Source organism: Mesoplodon mirus, assembly GCF_964341445.2.
Source record: "Mesoplodon mirus genome assembly, chromosome: 15".
Lineage (NCBI taxonomy): Eukaryota > Metazoa > Chordata > Mammalia > Artiodactyla > Ziphiidae > Mesoplodon > Mesoplodon mirus.
Genome location: NC_138991.1, coordinates 30,156,191 through 30,175,669, shown reverse-complemented (window position 1 = coordinate 30,175,669; position 19,479 = coordinate 30,156,191). Strand labels below are relative to the sequence as shown.

The following is a 19,479-nucleotide window of genomic DNA, read 5'->3' as shown; positions in this document are numbered from 1 at the left end:
CACCTCTCCTGTCCCCTCCCTCTTTCCCACTGCCGTCCATGGTGAGGAGGAGGGAGGTGCAGTTCCCAATCCCTACCCCCCCAGGTCTGTGTTACTTGGTTTTTAAACAACTGGTTGGGATAAAACCCTAAAGAAATAAAACTTCCAGTGGATACCAGAGGCCAGCAGGATTTTTGTTCTCCAGGGCCCTGAGAATGCCCAGCCCTTTACAGAATGGCCAAGGAACAGTTTTGGCTCAACTCATTCTTTTTGGAGGCAAGGTCACTTCGTGGTATTACAACACCTGGCCCCAAAAGAAGTATGCACAGGGGGTGTCATTTTAGGCCTGGGAATAGTTGCCAAGACAGTTAGAGTTTGGATGGGGAGGGGCCTTCTGCCCAGGTCAGAGAGAGGTCTTGTGGGATGGGGCGTTCAGTTTGGGAGGCTTGACCCAGAGACAGCAGCACCCCCTTCTGGTCAGTTCCCAGCCCCAGGCACAGCTGAAAACTTCCCTTTGCAGATCCCAGCCCCTCTCCACTACTCCACTATTAGGGTCCCCTCTTGTGAGGTACCAGGAGGCTATAGCTTCACCTTGAGCATAACTGCTTTATTGTCACCTTAGGGTTCTCAGGCAGGTGGGGCTGTTGCACGTCATGGGAGGGCAGGTACACTGAGTTGATGGCAGAGCTGCGGCCAGTGCCCCCTCAGTCCGCCCTACCCCCCCCCCCACTCCGTGGCTCGATGGAGTGCAAGTGGGTCATTCATAGGCTGCCCCTGGGGCCTTCTCAGATAGAAAGGAAAGGCCCCCCGACATGTGCCCCCACATCCCCCTCATGAGTGCCTCGCCCTGTACCCTTCTCCTCATAGTCTGCTACTGCTCTTTCTACAATTAACATTCATACTTGGGTGGTCAGTACCACACCCAGGAAGGTCTTACTACCCCTGTCCCTTTCCTGTCAGCTTCCAGTCCTTGTCCTGTCTGGCTCCCTAAACAGGCTGAGCCGGTCAGTCAGTGCACTCTGCCCTTCAGGCCCAGGCCCTGCACAACCTCCTTCCTCTTGCTGCCCCACCTGCAGCTGCACCCCCACCCCCCGACTCCCATCCCGGACCCCAGTTCAGACCAGGGCTCAAGTCTTCCGGTGCATTCTGCTTTCAGGATCACGTGCTCCCTGTGGGCACGCCGTCTTACAAACCTCTTTTAAGTCTCCTTGACCTCAGTCCTTGGCAGGGCCCTTCAGCCTTCCAGTCAGCGGACCGGGGCCCAATCCCAAAGCCAGGGTTTCTGGATATGTCCCCACCCATCCTCCTGCGACCTCACCTCCTGGGGCAGGATGGCGGGGAATGGGGCCGGTTGGTCCGCCTCAGCCCACTCCCCAGGCCCTGGGCCAAAAGAGAGTTCAGCGGGGCCGTGGGGGGCTGGCACTGCGCCCTCAGTTGGAAAGAAAGTCGATGGCGGCGCGCACGGAGCGATTGGTGCTGACGTCGACGGCAGTGACCTTAATCTCGGTGTCGCCAAACTGCATGGCAGTACGGATCTCGCGGCGGCCAGGGGGCGCGCCGGCGGCATGGGGGCCTCCCTCGGCGGGCTCGAGCTCTAGACTGAGTGCGCCGCACTTGCGCACGCCCGGGTCGGTGATGAAGCGCGCGTCCTCGGCGGCGCAGCAGTACAAGTTGATGAGCACGCGCCGCTGGCCTGGGCGTGCCGGGCAATAGCTGCGCAGCACCTCCTCGCCCAGGGCCACCGACTGCTCGGCGGCCACGAAGCGCTCGAACACGTCGGTGCACCAGCGGCGGCCGTCGCGAACCAGCAGCTTGTCGGGCGGGTGGCGCCCAGCCACGAAGCGGTTGAGCACGCCCACGCCGTAGGTGAGCGGAGAGCGGCGCACCCGAACCACGCCCGGAGCCTGCCCGAAGAGCACCGCGCCCTTTAGGATGGTGAGGCCCACGTCGTGCGGAACCACCACACGGAGGCCGCGGGCGCCCAGTGCTGCCTGCACCGCGTGCTGCAGCACGGCCGACTCTGCGAAGCCGCCCACCAGGAACAGCAGCTTCACGCCCTGCACCTCGGGGCGCGCCAGCAGCGCCTCTGCGGTACAGGAGTGGAGGGTGGGGGTAAGGAGGAGGGACGGGGAGTGGGCCACTGAGGCCACCACTGCGCAGCCACTGGCGCCTCTCCTCTGCCCGCCTGTGTCCTCGGGCAACCAGAAACTAGTCATTTCACTATAAAATGGCAGCCTGGTTCCCATAAAGAAAAACACCGGGCACTTTCGTGAGGGCCTCTGGCAATCCTTACGTGCTCTGCTTCCCCACCACACCGTGGAGGGCTTGAGATAAGGGTCTGCATTTACACATATTAAATGCCTACTACGTGCAAGATATCGCATTCACTCTCTAGATACTTCAGCTCATTTAAATCCCTGTGATAGCAGTTTGGGGGACCTAATACTATCACCCCATTTGGGGAAGCAGGTACCAGAGGTTCTTTAACCTGGCAAGACTGCACAGCTTCCCGCCTATCTCTTAATCCCCACCACACTGCATCCTCCAGGTATTCCAGATGATTCTGCGTCTCATTCCAGTGTATGGATATAGGGAGGTTTCCAGGCACTAACAGGGTAACATATTCCCACATCTGGGTGTGTATGTTGAGGTGAATGAAGGACCCAGGCTCAGGTGCTCACCTATGTGCTGGATGATCCCGCTGACCGTGGGCTGAAAGAGGTCGTTCATGGCCTCAGAAGACATCCTGAGCATCCCCTGTGAGGACCACTTCACGAAGTTCACGCTGTAGGTGTTGAAGGAGGCACAGGCCCATGGGTCAGGGTCCCGGGTGCTACCCCTATTCCAGGCCGAAGTACCTGGGCACTGACTGCACATTATGTGTTGTGCCAGGCATACTTTCAGGGCTTTAGACGCAGGTCTGTACCAGGTCCAGGCATGAGGTCCCAGGAGAGGAGCCTCCCTTTGCCTCGAGCAGAGGAACCCAGACCCATTGGCTAGCGTGTGTGTGTGTGTGTGTGTGTGTGTGTGTGTGTGTGTGTGTCTGTCTGTCTGTCTGTCTGTCTGCGGGGAATGGGAAGAGGTAGATGTTGGCCTTTCCCCAGGCTCAAGATTCTCGCCCCAGTTTGGGCTGCTGATTCCAGCTGGGGTACTCATGCCCCTCCCCCTGCCTCCACCGGGGCTGGCATGATGTGTGCGTGGGACAGATAAGGTGGATCCCCTACTCCCCCCTGGGGCCCACATCTTCCCCTGTAGGGGCGGTCCCCCAGCCCACCTGCTCCTGCGCAGGGCTGTCTCCACGTTGTGGCCTCGCTGCTTGCGGTAGAAGTCAATAAACGAGAAGGGCAGCGAGATGTTGAGCGCCCCCGCACGGTGTGGGCCTGCGGTGCGTTTGCGGGCCTCGAAGGCTATAGTCAGATCCACCCAGGCTGCTGGGCGTTGCCTTTTGAAGGTGGCGATGAAGTCCTCGCCGAAGATGCGGCCCAGCAGCTGCTCGAAGGCCAGGTCCACGCCCACCGCGCCACAGGGGCCACCTTGGGTAGGGCAGGGGAGGAAGGGGGCGTCAGTGCCGACTCCGCCGCCAGGGGGCGTTGGCGGGGCCAGGGCGGTCTGGGTACCAAGGGCGCTGCCTGGCTACTCACCAGATGCCTTGTAGAGCTCCTTGAGGGTGCCATGGGGCTGCTCCAACTGGTGCACGGTAAGGTCCACCGTGCCTCCCCCGCAGTCTGCCACCACGTAGCGGTCTCCTACGGGGGCGAGCGTGAGCACACACTCGTGGCACCTTCAGCTCTGCGCCCTCTGCAGACTCACCCAGCCTCCAGCCCTGCCCCAGGTCCTGAGCCCTGTCTGCGGGGCCATGGGGGTTAGGGTTGAAAGGGGCTTCAGGTGCTTGAGGGTCAGCAGGTAGGAGCACAAGGTGTGGGGGAAAATGGTCCCAGGATTCTGCAACGCCATCTGCAGAGAATCCCCCGGGAGAGTGGGGGTTAGGGGCATGGCTGTGAGTGGGGGTGGGAGTGCAGGTGACTTGAGGGGGACTACCAGGTTAGGTACAGCTGAAGGAGTTGGAAGGGGCAGGGTTCCTAGGGGCTAGAGCTGACTTCGGAAATGTTCCCCCCACCTTCAGTATACGGTGCCCCACAGGGCCCAAGGAATAGCCCTCCATCTCCCCTCCCCCACCTGCTTGCATCTCAGCCCACAGTTCTCCGACACCCGATTCCACCAGGAACGTGCGGCTGTGGCGGGACCTTCGAAGCTGCTCTCGGGCTGGGTGTTGAGGGACAGCAGGACAGTGAGGTTAGAAGGGGTGTCTCAGCTACCACGCTCAACGCCCCGCATCCTTCCACCAGCGCCCTCCATGAGCATCTGGAGCAGCCAGTGCTCCTGAAACTCCTGCTCCACTCCTAACTGGGAGAGGGCAATGCTGAACCCCAAAGGGTCCAGAGAAACTGGATGGGGTAATCTTAGGCACTGTAACCAACAGCTAAGGGGGAGTATTTCCGGCTGCAGGACCTTCCCTTAATCCAGAAGGGCTCAGGCCATGGCAAAATGAGAATTAAGAAGGTCTGAAGGAGCTGGGGATGGGGTGGGGGGAGGTCCTGGGACCTCTCCCTGTCATGCGAGGTGGCATCTGAGGGGATGATGAAGGTTGACCATAGCTGTCCCAGTTCCTGGTCCTGGCAGCAGGAGCTTGCGGCTGATGGGGGAGGGGGGAGGACAGCTGATGTGCCAGGAGGGGAGGGAAAACTGATTCAGTGGCTGTTTAAGGGGCAGCTCCTGAAGACCTCCACCTTCAGCTCAGAGTACCCTTTGTCAGTACCCAAGCACCTCTCCCCAGGGTAGGCATCACCCTCCCATTCTCAGATTCAGGGCTGGGCTGAGTCCTACCGTCCTCTGACAGTGCTACTCTAGGGCAAGGTGTAATCCTCAGCGCCTGCCTCCAAGGCCACCACTGGGCAGTACCCCTGGGGGTGGCTCACCCTGACGGAAGCTGGAATCAATGGAGCGGCGCTCGCCCAGGCGCCCACTGCCTGGAGCTCGGCTGCCCAGGTCCACGAGCTGGTGCAGACGCAGCTTGCGGCAGTAGACAGAGGCGGCCTCGGGCTCCAGGGCGATGAGTAATTGCTCTGCATCCTCTCTCGACACCAGTCCGGCCTGAGGATGGGTGGTTGGCAGGGTTGGGGAGCATCATGGGCCAAACATCACACTGAAATGGCACCTCAGGGCAGGCAACCGGGGGCCTGTGGGGCTCCCATCTCCTCCGGATTATACCCCACCCATGCTAAGCTTCTCAGGCCCCTCCATGCTGCACAAATTTGGAGCTCACAGCCACCCTGTGACCAGGCTGGGGAGGGGCATGGCCATGGCCAAGGATGCCATGGTGTTGCCCAGCAGGAAGAGACCCTAGACTGAGTGAAAACCTAGAGCACCTGGGATCTGCCTCCAGGCTGCCCAAGGTGTCCCCGGGCTGCAGCAAGGTCCCCTTCACAGATGCTGGGTTGGCCAGCTAAGCACTGGCTGAGGGGGTTAGTGAAGACTCCAACACAGTGTATTGGGGAGGGTGGGTATAATGGCCAGACCGTCAGTCAGAGGGGTGGGGGGGCCCCTTTTGGCTTACTGAACCCTCTTTCTCCACTGGTGATAGGCAGTGGCCATGGGTCTCCCCACTCTTAGGAGAACTTTGTTCTCAGGGAATCTGATATAGGAGGAAAGAAACTTTAACAGTGAAATTTCAGGCGCCAAGGCAAGGCAGTCTGACCAGGTGGGGGATGGGGACGGGTGGGTATTAAGACTTCTGCCCAGGGCCAGCCCGCCCTCAGCTGACAGGGAACAGTGTGGGAGGAAGCAGGGTGGGTAAACCAGCAGGGGGCCACTGGTGTGGGGGGTGTTTGTTCTGGCTGGGCACAGCCATGCTTTCATCCTGGTCTCTGCAGGGGGATGCCCACTGGCCTCAGGGTTAGCTCCTTCTAGAGACAAGTGTAGGCACCTGCGGATTTGACAGCTGAGGCATGCCTGGCCCAAAGTTGTGTTTGTGGGGGGTTGGGGGTCCTGGTATCTTCCAGGGGAAGGTGCACTGGAATTCCTGAGATCCCTTTTGGAGATCCTAGGGTGTCCACCAAGGCCTCAGGTTCATGGGCAGGATCAAACAATGAGCCCCCCTCCAACCTCCCCATTTCCACTTGAGAGGGGGGTGCCTGAGCCGTCCCCCTTTCTCCAGACCTTTGGGCATCTCTTATGGTAGGAAGACCAGCCTCCCTTCATAGTTTCATAAAAATCGCCTCCCTTCATAGTTTCATAGTCCTATTTCCCCTGCTCAGTGGTTGGGGCTGTGGTGAAAATACTGATGCTGGCTGAAGTGGGTGTTCTTGGTGTCCTGCCCGGCTACTGTGGGTGTTGGCTGCTGTTGGCTCACCGCTGCCCCTTCTCTGAAGAACTGCCCTCAGCTGAATGGGAACCGCCTCACTTGGAGGGGCTTTCCCCAACTCCCCCAGTAACCAATGACAGACTGATAAGGATGGACAAAAAGCCCCCCCCCGCCTCCCCGTGGCCAACACCACAGTACATTCTCCCTCTAGAGCTCTCCATGGGATCAGGCTGAGGCTAGACTCCAGCTGAGACCACATCCCTGCTCAGCTCTTTCTCCTGTCCTGCTTTCCTCACTCCCCTTTCTCCTGAGAGTCCTTGCAATAGACCACATGCACAAGAATCCCCATCTTGGGCTCTGCTTCTAGGAAACCTGCCCTAAGACACTGTTTAAGCTGGCCTGGGCTGTGTCTTTTGTCCCCCTGCTCTCTGGTCCTGCAGGCCCACCCACTTTCCTGGTGGCAACAACCCTCCGAAATGGCCAGCAGGGTGGGGCTGGCAGTCTTTACACAATGGCTCTGTGGTCCCAAGCGTAGTGGGTGAATGAGGGTATGGGCCCTGCCCCGGGCCCTCCCGACCAACGTCCACGGCTCTGACTGCACATTCTCACCAAGTAGGCAGCCTCTCGCATGAACTGCTTAGCTGGCTGTTTCCAGATGGCCGGCACTGTCAACACCCAGCGCACAGTGTCCTTCTCTGGCAGCGATGGGCACTGGTCCCTCAGCTCCTGGAGCAGGAGGGGGCAGTGAGGGGAATGGCTGGCTTGGTTTGCGGGGAGTGTCTTTAGCCTCTATGGGAGCTGGAGGAACTAATCAGGCCTCAGGAGGAACTTCCCAGCTAACTTGGAATCCTAACACCCCCTTCCCCACCACCACCACCTCCCCAACACCTGGAGGGTTGATGCAGGCTCTACCAGATAGAAAGGCAGGGGACTGGAGAAGATGACCTCTGTCTTCTGACAGTGGCTACCCATTGGATGGACAGGGGATGGGCTGAGGGGAAAGGATGGACCTGGGGACCCTCCACCCCAGTAGGCAGGGATGGGGTCACAGCGCACCTGAAGGGCATGCTCCTTGAAGAAGCGCAAGGCATGGGCAAACACCTCCAGGGCAGGCATTTTCTTTCCATTTACCGCTTCTAGCTGGGTCTTCAAGGTGAGATCCTGGCAGGGACACAAGGTGCCTCTTCAGGAGGCCGTAGCTCTGCCTCCATTTCCTGACAACCTCTTATACTCACCCCATTTCCTGGTGCTCCCCCTCTTTGGCACTGTCCCACTCTGGCTCTAAGCTCACATTAGTTCTCTCCCCAGCCCTTGTCTTTACCCTATCTTCACCCCTTGGTCATGCCTCCGTCCCTTACATTCAAGCTCCGCCTCCTTAGCTACTCCTCCACCAGGCCCCTCCTCACCTTTTAGCTTTACCTACCCTCCATGAAGCCTCCCTCCCCGATTTCCCTCCTAGCCCTGCCTCCCTGGCTGGAGCTGGGCCCTGAGCCAGAATGTGACTCACAGTGGCACTGTGGATCTTCATCTTGAACTTCTCAAAGTAGAGCCAGTCACGAGCCTCCTCAGGGTCCAGATCGTGGTAGTAATCACGGGCTGTATAGCCAAAACTGTGAAAGGCACCCTCTGGGGTCAGCAGCAGGCAGGTGGGGGTCTTCTGGTGGGCCACACCTGGGTCCCCGCCCTCCCATTTCCTGTGGAGGCAGATAGCTGTCAGTGTGGTCAGCAGTAATCCTCCCTTTGTGGGGTTGGGTGCTGGCTCTGGAACCAGCTGCGTGACTTTGGGCAGCTCACTTGGCTTCCCCAAGCCTCAGTCTTTCCATATGTAAAATCGGAATGACAATAGTACCTACCTTTTAGCGTTCTTGTGAATATGGTGCTTGGCATCCACTTAAATCTCCATAAACGTTGCTCATGGGATCCTCTCTATCCATGGGGCCATGGGTCTCATCCGACATCCTCAGCTCCTGCTCCCTTCCATGAAGTATACCATTGGACCTCACCTCCCTGTCTTTTTTTTTTTTTTTTTTTTTTGTGGTACGCGGGCCTCTCACTGTTGTGGCCTCTCCCGTTGTGGAGCACAGGCTCTGGACGCGCAGGCCCAGTGGCCATGGCTCATGGGCCTAGCCGCTCCGTGGCAAGTGGGATCTTCCCGGACCGGGGCATGAACCCACATCCCCCGCATCGGCAGGCGGACTCTCAACCACTGCGCCACCAGGGAAGCCCACCTCCCTGTCTTTTTAACAAGCAGCAACAGCAAGCCATCTGCCTTGTCTGACCTTCTGATATGTCTCTCCAGGACCCTGGCAGAGGCCTCCTCTCAGCCAGCTGGTTTGCCCTCCTCTAGGCCATCTTCCACAGCTTAGCTCTTTCAAGGTATTCATGATCATTCCTATCTGGCCCACATCAGTAGCTACACCCCAGCTGACTACACCTCTAGCAGGCCCCCAAAAACCTGAGACTCCAGACTTCCCTATGTGTAGGCATCATCTGGACCTCCACCCAGAACTCACTGCCCAGTTCATTAGCCTGGCAAATCCTTCCTCCCCTTCCTCTGCGTTGTCTGATGCCTTGACTCCTCTAGGCCAAGCTCACCAGTGCAGCCTTTTGGGGAAAGAACTGGGAATCCAGGCAGAAGGAAGAGCATGTGCAAAAGCTTAGAGGTGTGAAAGACCAGGGAGAACTAGCTATAAGTTGGCTCCAAGCAGGAGAAAATACAGGAATCTTAAGATCAACTAAGGAGGAGTATCAAATGCCATATCAGAATTCTGTCTTGGTGGGTATTAGGTAGGGGAGTGAAGAGGCATGGCCACATTTGCCTTTAGAAAGGTCACTGGTCCCCATGTAGCAACAGAGTGGAGGGGAGGGAGGATGGAGAAGGAAAACCAGGGAGGAGGATATTGCAACCGTTCAAGTGAGAGAGGGTGGGGCTGAACTTCGGGGTGGTAGTGGTGGAGAGAAGTAGGCGGGTATTACAGATATATTAGAGATAGAAGTGATGGGGATTAGTGGCTAGTGGGGGTGGGAAGGGCTTGGGAGGAGGCCAAGATGCCCCCAGTTACTTCCTGTGACTGTTATCTCCAGTGTCCCTTCATGTGTCCTCAGCCCCAGCAAGGGGCCCAGCATGGCCTCAGCTGTGTGTGCTGACAAGCTGGGATGCCCTGCAGCTCTTAGAGAGCTCTAAGGGCCCAGAGCCTTTGTGGCCCCATGTGGATGTGGAGGGAGCAGAGAAAGGGGAAGGACAGTCCACGCTCATGTAGGTTAGGTCCCCTGTATCTCTGGGGCAGTGACCCTTTGCCTGTCTCTCCACTCACCCTTCCATCCAGCCTCCCAGGCCCTGGTGAAGCCCCCTGATCCCCCACCCCAGGCTGAGTTGGGAGCTTTAGGGTCTCTTATAGGGGTCTTCCCCCTATAGGCTACAGCCCCACTAAGATATATTCAAAGGATCAGGGTCTTGAGGCCTGAAGGGGAGTGTCAAAAACAAATGTTTCATTCAAACAAAACAAATTCCATCAGAATGGATTTTTCAAACAGCTCTTTCATGACAACTGTATGACTTGTCAACTCAGTTAACCCTCTGATCGTTCATTTCCTTGTATTTCATTCGAGCTGAACCTAGGAATCTGCCTCTAGGATTCTACCACATAGAAATTCCAGCACAAGTTTTCAAGGAAGAATATTCATTGCAGCACTTTTTGTAATAGTGAAAAATTAGAAGGAAAAATAGCCTCAAAACTATCAATAGAAGAATGGATAAATTATGACACATCTGTACATGGAATATTATGCAACCATTAAAACAAAATCATGGCTCTCTGTATTCACATGAAACATCTAGAAAATAGTGTTGAAAGCTTAAAATAAAGCAAGTTGTATGATATACCACTTTTATTTTAAAACCACATATTTATTTGGTTTTTGCATATGTATTTGTGCATATGTATTTGTGTATGTGTTTGTGACTAGCCCAGAAAAAGATCTGTGTATTTTACTGTATGTTTGTTATCTCTCAATAAAAAATTAAAAATAAAAAACAAAGCCCAACATTTCCTGCAGAGGTCAGAGAGCTGCCCCAGTTGGGGCTGAGGGCCCAGGCCTGGCACCCATCCTCCAAACGTTTGCCCCAGTGGGGAGCCCGGACTAGGGGTGGAAGGCACTCTGAGGAGACCCCATTTCTCCTTAGTGACAGTACTTCTGGGACCAGGTCTCTCCCAGGGTGTAGGATTCCCCCACCCAACCCCACACCAATCTCCCAGCCCAGCCACCCTCACCTCATCATGTGGATGGCTTCAGGGTCACTGGCAAAGCTGAAGGCATAGCCACTGGATGTGGTGCCGAAGTCGATGGCCACTACCACGGAGAAGGGGGCCTGCTGGGGGGCTCGGGCCTCAGGCTTCTGCAAGTGCAAGACCTAGTCAGGGAGCAGCCAGAGGGCCAGGCTGACTGTATGTGGGAGCCCTCCCAACCCCTGGCTGTGGTCCAGACCGGCCCTGGCCCACCCCCACCTACCTGCCTGCCTGGCTCCCTTCCTCTCCTAAGCTGCAAGCTAAGCCCTTGAGATGCCAACTGTTCAGAAAGCCCAAGGCCTCTCAGGTAGCCCCATGAAGTTTTGGGCTTGAGCTCCTGCTTCCCTGCTTCTGGTTCCCTGCCCACCTTCTGCCTGGACTGCCTTTGCCCCACCCCCATCTCACACCATTTCACAGCCTGGGCCCAGCTGGGGGCAATTTTGCTGCTCTGAGCAGCTTCATAGCCCATGGACCTGCGTATATTTGACCCTCTTGCTCTTTGTGGCCACAGTGACACAGCCAGACTCTATCCAGTTTTGTGACAGAGAAGAGGCCCCATGCACGTGCCCAAGAGTGGTCCCTGCCTCCTCCCAGGCCAGGCCTGGGCTCCCTGAGAACAAGGGGGTCCCCAGGCTGAATCACTAGGGTGAGGCCACCCCACGTGGGGTGACCTAGGGAGCTTAGGGGTGGTGGTTATGTCCTGGATACTTCAAGCTAGCCCCAAACTACTTTTTAGCAACATGTCTTCTCTTCCCTAGATATACCTTGTATTAGGGTGGCTGTGGTTGACAGGAGGGGAAGCAAGTCTTGGAGGCCCAGTGCTCTGAGAACACACAAAACTACTTGCTCAGAAGTACACCTGCCCCAGGCAGGTTACATGCAATGGTCCCTAGATGTTACCCTGGAGAGAGATCACCTCAGTAGAATTGTTACCCCTACAGTCCAAGGTCACCTAAGGCTAACCCATCAGGGGGAACATGAGTGGAGTGTGTAGGGGCAGGAAGCATGATGGCACCCCCAGCCCAGACCTGCCAGGGCTCTTCCAGACACCAGTGTGACCTTCCCCACTACCCAGGCCACCCACCACCCCAATCCCTGCTCTGGGCTTACTGGAGACTGTGAGGGTGTGAGGGGGGCAATGCCACAGCTTTCCTGGGTCCTTGGGGAGCCTGGTGGGCTGGGCACTGGAGACCGCTCTGGGCTGGAGCCTGCAAAGAGAGGGCAAATCACTCTGGCACAATCAGGGTAAGGGGCTGGTGGCTGGGCCCCAAGCCTGGGGAATTCTCCATCAGTCATTGCTGGGCCAAGGTGAGGGGTACCCTGCTGGGGAAAGGGTATGAGGGAGGGAGGGTAGGAAGGATGGGACTGAGGTCGGGGTCGGGGATAGCTGGGCTCAGGGTCTGTTATCAGTTAGAGGCGACCTATTCCTGAAGGGTGACATACTTCACCTAGGGACTCACTGTCTCCCCCAGCACCCCTCAGACAGCAGGGAAGGGGAGAGACAGAGGAGCATTGTGGGGGTGGGGAAGACTGAGTCCAGAGATAGAAGGGCAGGAGAGATGGGGCAGGTGAGCTCCTGGGGTGAGGGTGGAGAAACCAGAAAAGGTAGGGGACTACAGACCTAACTGAGTGGGAGTGGAGCCGCTCCTCTCCCCACTAAAGTGCAGCCACATGGTTCTAATCAGGACCTGAGGGAGTTGCCTCCCCCCCTCCCTCTGCCCCACAAGGGCCATGGACAGGCCCAGCTGGCTGACTGGGGCAACACCTCCCCCAGCCCAGTCCTGAGCTGAGAGGTGTCCACCACACTAGGAAGTCAGATTCCAAGCCTCCCCTCCCCCATGACACACATAGACCTGGAGCCAGCGTTTGGGGGCAGGAGGCCCCCTTAAGACCCTCTCACAGGCCCAGGACTGAGCTGGATCTTTGGTGGGAGGAAGCAGTGCAGCCCCCAGAAGGCAGCCCAAAGCCTGGATTGGAGGCTCTGGCAGCTCAGGGGGCAGGAGGGCCTGCTTTGCTGGTGTGGGTTGGTGGCTCATCACCACCACACCGAACTTTGCTAAAGTCCCTTGGAGGGGCACTGGGGCTGCCCTGAGATCCGTGTGTGGGGACAGGGGCGCTGGCCAGGGAGATTGATGGAGTCTGGTATGAAGACACATTGGCAAATCAATGTCTGGCTTTAGGCTGAGCCAGGGCTGGGGCCTGTGTACTCGCTCAGCCACAGCTCTGTGGCCCTGACAAGTCCCAGCTCTCTCCGACCTTGGGGTACCCTGGGAATATACGTGAGGGGCCGGGCATGAAGGGGATTCTGGGAAGTGCCTGGACAGGGCTGGCATCTGTCTCGCAGTGCTGGAGGGGCAAGGACATGGTGGTCACACTCCCAGAGCCCCTTTTTCTCAGGTGGCCAGGGCAGGCTTGAGTCCTGTCACCAGCTCCAGCTTGAGGGGCCGAGTTGCTGTGGTTTGAGCCTGGGAAGGGAGTCAGGAAGGAAGCCCCAGCCCACCAGGTCTTTGTGAGTGGACTTCCTGAGGCGTGTCCGTCCTGCCTCCTGGCCTCCTACCCCTGAACAGAACCCAGAGCCTGCGCCCAGACCAGGCCAAAGGCAGATGCGCATGCACACAAACAGAGTTCTGTGCAGACACACACACCCTGTGCCCAGAGACCTGCCCATAGGCAGGCACGCAGACACACACACACACTCACATGCGTAGTCGTGTTGCACTGACCCTCCTTGCACACACACACTCACAGAACGGCTCTCAGGAGCCTCTGTTGGGCAAGGCACGTGGACAGACTAGGGGTGGGTCTGAGTGCCAGGGTGAGTGGGGCAGTGGGCCCTGGGCAGAGGTGAGGGGGTGGGTCTTACCGCTGTACAGCCCCTGCAGGCCCATCTCCGAAACAGCCAGCATCTTTGTAGGCCCTGTGGCTGTGAACAGGAACAGAGGAGCAGAATGGCATTTATTTGTTCCTTTGTTCCCTTACTGAATAATTGTTTATTTTATTTATTTACTTTTGGCTGGAGTCCTTTGAAGCAAATCCCAGGCGTGTTGCTTGACCTATAAATTATTTAGTATGTCTCTCTAACAGAGATTTTTTAAAAGACATTGCCACAACACCACTATCATGTCTAACAAAATCAACAGTAAGTCCTTAATCTCATCCAATGCTCAATCCTCCATCCCAGCTTGTCTCAAAAATGTCTTTTTTTTTTTTTTTGGCCACACTGCGTGGCTTGCAGGATTTTACTTCCCCGAGCAGGGATTGAATCCTGGCCCCCTGCAGTGGAAGTGAGGAAACCCAACCACTGGACCGCCAGGGAATTCCCTCAAAAATGTCTTTTTAACAGTTGCTTTGTTGGAACCAGGATGCTCCTAAGTGTTTTCAGGTGCCCACTCTCTGCCAGATGCTGTGGGACATCAGTGACCCAGAGAGACACTGTCCCTGTCCTGGGGGCCCACAGCCTGGTGGGGAAGCCATTCATAATCAGATAATCATGTAAGTGAATCTGAGATTACAGACAATGCTGTGAAGGATACTGTGAAGCAGGGCAGAAAAGGGAGCATGGCAAGGCTGGAGAGAGGGGTTGGGCTAGGCTCACCCTGCAGGCAGACCCTGGTGGACCCAATTTTAGATCTGGTTTTACATGAAAGGCAACAGCAAATCTTGAAAGGTTTCAAGTGGCAGAGTGAAGGCAGGGGCATAACTAAATCTGTGTTTTAAAAAGCCCCTCTGGCTGCATGGGAAGTGTAGATCGCAGTGGGATGACATGAAAACAGGAGCCAATCAGTGCTCCAGGCAACAGATGATGGTGGTGGCTATGTGTCTTCAGACAGAAGTGTAGACATTACGTTAGAGGTTAAAATCAACAAGCCTGATGGAAGATGGCTGGATTGGACATGGGAGGTTAGGAAGAAGAAGGTGTCAAGGATGACACTGCCTGATTCAAGCTAGGAGATGGATGGTGAAATGGAGAATACTGGAGCAGGGCAGGCTGGCCGGGGGAAGGGACAGTATTCTGGTTGCAGTTTTGAAACTGCTGAGAGAACAGACTGAGGAGTCAGATGACATATGACCTAGAGGACAGGGAGAAATCTGAGGTGGAGATGTGTGTCTGGGAGTCATTGTCACAGGAGGCTTGGCAGAGAGTAGAGTGGGGGAAGGGAAGGGAGGAGAAGCTCTGAATAAAGGTTGACTGGAGGAAGGTTGGCTGGCCAGGGAGACGGAGTTGCCTGCTATGGTTTCATGAAGATCTTGATAAGAGAAGGCTGTGAAGCTAGACGCCTTCAGGGATTTTTAGATGAGACTGGAAACACCTGTTTTTAATGGCATTTCAGTGGAATGATGGAGATGGGGTGGGAGTCAGGTAGGCGAGGAGGGAGCAGACGGTGAGAGAATGGAGCTAGCACTTCTGGGAAGCTTGGCTGCACCTGGAGGAACATAATGCTTGAGGAGGGGAGGACAGGTTTTTATTTTCTCTTCTAAGGTGGGAGGAACCTGAGCTTGTGTCTGTGAAGTTCTGAGGGCCAAGCTAGAGGCCTCGCCCTCCAGGTCACTGACAACTTTGTTACTCAAAGCGTGGTATCAGGACAGCAGCACTGGGTCCCCTGGGAGCTTGTTAGATGTGCAGGCCCTCAGGCTCCGCCTGGGACCTGCTGAGTTAGCTCTTGCTTTTTCACAAGATCCCAGGTGGTTGGGAGCACCCTAAGGTTTGAGAAGTGCTTGTCAATGTATCCTGGCCCAGCCTTCAGATCACCAACGCTACTGTCCTCAGCAGTGAGCCTAAACAAGGGTGGGGGCAGCCCAGAGGCCACTCCCTCTCTGTAGCCAGTGGCCAGATCAGGAAGTTTTGCTAACAGAACACAGCTGACACAGAGCTGGGCACTGTCACACCCCTACACCCACATGCACACACCCTTGCTCACACAGAATTCACACAACCCAGCCCCAGCATGGACAGACACTGAGACACATCCAGGATATTCCTCCATGGCCAGCACCACGGAGATTTCCAGACACATGCAGTCCTGCTGTCACTGGAGGTGCACAGGTGGATGTCCAGGAATCAGAATCAGGGGAAATACAGGGGCTGATCATGGGCACTTGTACAGCAGCTGGATGATGCTGAGAAAAAGGAAAGTAAATGGTGGGGGTGGGTATGGGCCTTGAAAACCAGGGACAGGTGCCCAGTTCAGGGTGATGGAGTGTCGTGCTGGGTGTGGATCCTACCAGCTCCCAAGAGCTGATTCTGTGCATCTCTTCTCAATTCTGCATTTATTGACATCACATTGATAGCTTGAAATCAGCCATGGTGATTATACCATAGAAGCTGGTAAACTGAAAATTAGGTTTTTCTCCCTCTTGGGGAGCTGACTGAAAAACATCTACCAACTCACTACTGGATCAAGCCCACAAGAGAGAATATGGCAGCCCTATTTATACATTGTTTTGATTCATCAGCAAAAAACTTATTGACATTTCTTCCTGCCAGGTTCTGCAGCTATGTGCTGGGGAAACGCTTTGCTGGATGAATGAATGGATTTTCTGAACCAAGGATATTGTATTTGGAGCAGAAACAATCTAGAACCACCAAGAAAAAAAGACTCAAGAGTTGTCACTCTAAGCTGATTCCATGTCCAAACCAATGTGTCTATAATCTCCCCAGCTCTGTGAACCTGGTCCAGTTATCTTCCATCTTTGAGCATGTGACACTGAATGCCCCTACACTCAGGGCTGACAAGGGCCTATTATGGCACCTGGCTGGAGTGCATCATGTTGCCTCTCTGTGCCTCAGTGCCCTTTCCTGTAAAATGGATCATGCAGGGGGCTTGTGAGGATCAAGTCCAAGAAAGGAAGGTGGCTGATAAAGAGGCAGGGAGTTCGACAGATGTGAGCAGTGTTTTTTCCCTTCATGATGTGGATTCTGAATTTTCTCTTGTCAGAAGTTTTTGGTCTTAGTGAAACTTTTATTCTAGTCATTCTGAGTTCTTTAGGGAGGGAGGGAGGCCCTGAATCAATTTGTGTTAGAGAAGGAGGATCCTGCTGATTCTCTGAGAGGTGGAGGTACAAGAGGGTGGCAGCCACACAAGCACTCACACACACCCCATATTTCTTTGGGACATCCCCCACCATGCATACACACCCACATACCAGAAACATTTAAGGAGAATGCTGATCATGGGACTCAGGACAACCTCAGCTCCCAAAAGCTATATCTGGGCGGGGCCTGCAGCTGGAAGTGGGGAGAGGTAGATCCCTGCTGCAGGGGCCCACTAATTTCAGACTGGTGATGATGCTTATGGGTTTGAGAATAATTTGGGTGGGGCAGTTTGATTTACACAGAGAATAACTTCATTTCCTGGCTACAAGTGCAGGCTAAACCCTGGCCCCAGCCTGACCCCTACCCTACCCACAGACGGACCCTTAACCCTGCCTATGGTCTGTCCCTTAACCTTGCCCATGGACTGACCCCTAGCCCTTGGCCTCATATTGACCTCTCATCTTCAGCTTTACCCTGACCCCTGGCCCTGACTTCTACCCAATAGGCATGACTGGGGACGAGGATAGAGTGTGGCCGAGTAGGGACTTGAAACTGGAGACTCCCATCCCACAGTGTCCCCCAGACTCACAAAAGCCTAGGATTTTCACCTCCCTACCCCCACAGGCCTCCTTTTACCGGGACCCTGCCTCTCCCATCCACTGCTCTCTCAGCATCCTGCCAGTCAGCAGGCAAAGAGAGGCCACAGGCATTTCTCCCAAGCCAGAGACTGAGCCAATCAGGGCCCAAGGAACAGATCAGAAATGGCACCCAAAGGGCTGCTCCAGTCTGTCTCTGGAGAGGCACCCTCAAGGAGAGGGACCAGTGGGAGGTTGTGGGGTGAGGAAGCTGCCTTCTCCTGGCCTGAGGCAGGGAGTGATAGAAATGGCCTCCCAAGTCCCCTCCCTGTCCTCGACTTTTCTTTCTATACATCCTGCCCTGCCCCCATGGGTCCTCATCAAGGGAGCAGCCAGTTCACAAACAACCTCTGTCCCACACAGCCTAGGGCCTGAAGCCCCTCCCACCCTCTGCCCACTGTCCCTCATCACCTCTCTTACCTTCTGGGGATCCAGGGCTGCCTTCACTCTCCCAGGGAGTCCACATTTTAGAGCACCCTCCCTGTCAGTTTCTCTCCCCCACACAAGCTAACTTTACAGCCTGGCTCCACTGGGATCCCACAGGGAGCCCTGACCCCACCCCACCTGGATTCCCAAGCTGGCCTCACAGAGAGAAACCAGAGGTCCCTGTTCATGAGGCCAGCCCACAGTCTGGCACTGTGCCATCCAGCCACTCTTGAACTTTCTGGACCACAGGCCCTGGGAACTCCCCCTGCAGGCGTCCCCAAATACACACACACTCAACCCCGGGGTCTCCACCTCTGGCCTAAGCACCGTGTCCTCCACAAACTGGCTCCCTGGAGCAGCCCCCAGCCCCACAGACACTCAGACACGGAAGTCTCTCAAGCCCCCCTCCTTCCCCCCAGATCCCCACCCTCCACAGGGCGAGTGTGGGGTCCCAAAGCCCGGATGTAGCCCTCCGTCGTTGCCCCAATTGCCTTACCGAGCCCACAGCCCTGCTGGAGAGAGGGGCTTGCAGATCTGCCCCAGTCCTGTCCCCCTGGGTCAGGAAGTTTGTGGTGGGGTCTCAGCCTCCAGCCCGCGATGAGACCACAAACCTTGGCGTTTCCTCCTCTCTGGGAGCCCAGCGGTCCCCCGCCCAGAACTCACCTCTGCCCTGCCGACAGCTCGACCTGTGTCCAGACGCCTGGATCCTGGGCCCAAAGCCGGTGGGGCGGCTGTGCTCTGCCGCGTCGGCCAAAGCCCTCGACGTGCGCCTGGCCCCAGCCCGGCTCTCCGCCCCGCACCGCCCCCGCCCCTCTTCTCCCCTCCCCCTCCCCCAGGCCGGATGGCCGCGCCGCTGCCGCCGCCGCCGGGTGGGCCAGCGCTTCAGCCCAGATGTGCGAGGCCGGGGCGGGGCCTGCAGCACGGGCCTCCGCCGAGGGGCCCGGCCCGGCTCGAGTCCACCGCCCCTCCCTTTGCCCCTCCTGCGCCTCCCCCACTTCCCAGCCACCCGGGGGGCCGTGAGGGGAGAAGGGTGAGGAGACGAGGTGGAGGGAGGAGGAGAGGAATTTCAGGCCCTGGTAGGCCTCCTGCAGCCCGACTGCCAAGGGCTCCTCTGCACACCCCAAGGCCACCTCGGGATTCAGCCTAGGGGGCCTAGCTGCTGAGAGGGAGGGCCCTGCCCAGACCCCTCCAGCCCCTGCCCCGGACTCTCGCAGTCCCTTCACCCAGACACCCCCACCCCACCTCCAAGATCCCGAGCTTGGTCTCCAAGGGTCAGAGAAGAGAGAAGAAGCCAGATTGAGGGTGAGGACAGGCCTTTAAGCCCCAGGCTGGGGCTTAGGTCTGTCCTTGCTGAAGTTTGGGGTAGGGAGGGAAGGGTTCTCACAGTTTGGGTCCCCACTCCTAGCAAAGGGATCACTCAGAACTCATCCTGCTTTGGCAAGGAGCACAGAGCTCCTTTCCTGTGAGGGTTCATGACCTTCTTCCTGTCCTAACCCATGCTTTCGTGGGGATTTGGGGACCTGGCCTCCGAACAGGAGATATAGAGTGGAGATATCTTTGCTAGGCAAAGCTGCTAAGGCAGCTGACTTTCCATAATGCTCACCACCTCCTGATTCTGGCAGGGCCTGGGCCTGGGCCCTTTCTCTCTGCCCAGTGTGTTACCACAAAGCCTTAGGCTGGGCAGAATGGGATGGGGCCAAGGGCTGCTTCTTAGCTTGTCTCTCTGTGTTAGGGGGGCTGGCCTCCTGTCTGTTCCCC

General features: G+C 56.6%; 1 protein-coding gene across 1 annotated transcript; it reads right to left on the bottom strand.

Moving 5' to 3' along the window:
• Nucleotides 1–309: 309 nt before the first annotated feature.
• On the bottom strand, nt 310–18,496 carry HSPA12B (heat shock protein family A (Hsp70) member 12B). Its single transcript, XM_082645582.1, has 13 exons — nt 18,385–18,496; nt 13,490–13,549; nt 11,737–11,834; nt 10,612–10,736; nt 7,848–8,034; nt 7,397–7,501; nt 6,950–7,066; nt 4,956–5,130; nt 4,156–4,242; nt 3,621–3,725; nt 3,254–3,512; nt 2,661–2,764; nt 310–2,065 (listed from the first exon to the last, which is right to left on the bottom strand). The coding sequence occupies exons 2-13, from the start codon at nt 13,530–13,532 to the stop codon at nt 1,410–1,412; spliced, it is 2,061 nt and encodes a 686-aa protein (XP_082501708.1). The 5' UTR covers nt 13,533–13,549; nt 18,385–18,496; the 3' UTR covers nt 310–1,409.
• Nucleotides 18,497–19,479: the final 983 nt, after the last annotated feature.